Source organism: Sphaeroforma arctica (genome assembly GCF_001186125.1).
Source record: "Sphaeroforma arctica JP610 unplaced genomic scaffold supercont1.13235, whole genome shotgun sequence".
Taxonomy (NCBI): domain Eukaryota; class Ichthyosporea; order Ichthyophonida; genus Sphaeroforma; species Sphaeroforma arctica.
Window position 1 is genome coordinate 1 of NW_014027323.1, and position 670 is coordinate 670.

At 41.9% G+C, this 670-nt stretch overlaps 1 protein-coding gene across 1 annotated transcript; it reads right to left on the bottom strand.

The window, feature by feature from the left end:
• Positions 1-330: 330 nt before the first annotated feature.
• SARC_18021 (hypothetical protein) lies at positions 331-564 on the bottom strand (the record flags this gene model as incomplete). The annotated part of the gene is made up of 1 exon (XM_014287896.1): positions 331-564. A coding segment is annotated over one exon (234 nt), but the record flags the coding sequence as incomplete, so codon positions are not given.
• Between the last annotated feature and the right edge of the window lie 106 nt (positions 565-670).

Genomic DNA, 670 nt, shown 5'->3' on the forward strand with positions numbered 1-670 from the left:
TGTGTGTGTGTGTATGTGTGTGTGAGTGTGTATGTGTGTGTGTGTGTGTGCGTGTGCGTGTGTGTGTATATATATGTGTGTGTGTTTGTGTGTGTGTGTCGGTTCTGTATCTGTGTCTGTGTCTCTGCGTGTGTATATCCCTATCTCGACACATCCACCTACACACATGTACACACATACACATACACATGCATACATACATACTTATACACACGCGCGCACATACATACATACATACACACGCATACACACACACACAAGCACACACACACAAACACACAAACACACACACATATATATATATATATATATATATATATATAAACATACTTTCGAGAACGCTGCGTGTCTATTGCCGTCTCCACCCGCCATTTTGATCAAATCGGGCCTTTCATTGGCCGTGGGCACTAGATCGCTGAAGTGAGCTTCCACCATGGCTTGCATGGTGTCCAGGGAATCGCAACTCACCATAGTCAACTTCATCAGATTGGGTCGGTAATATTTATTGCACAGATCCCACAAACTCGCCCGTACATCGATATCTGTGTGCGTGTGTGTATACATGTATAAAAATTCGTTAATATATATGCATATATATATATATATATATATGTGTGTGTGTGTGTGTGTGTGTGTGTGTGTGTGTGTGTGTGTGTGTGTAGTGTGTGTG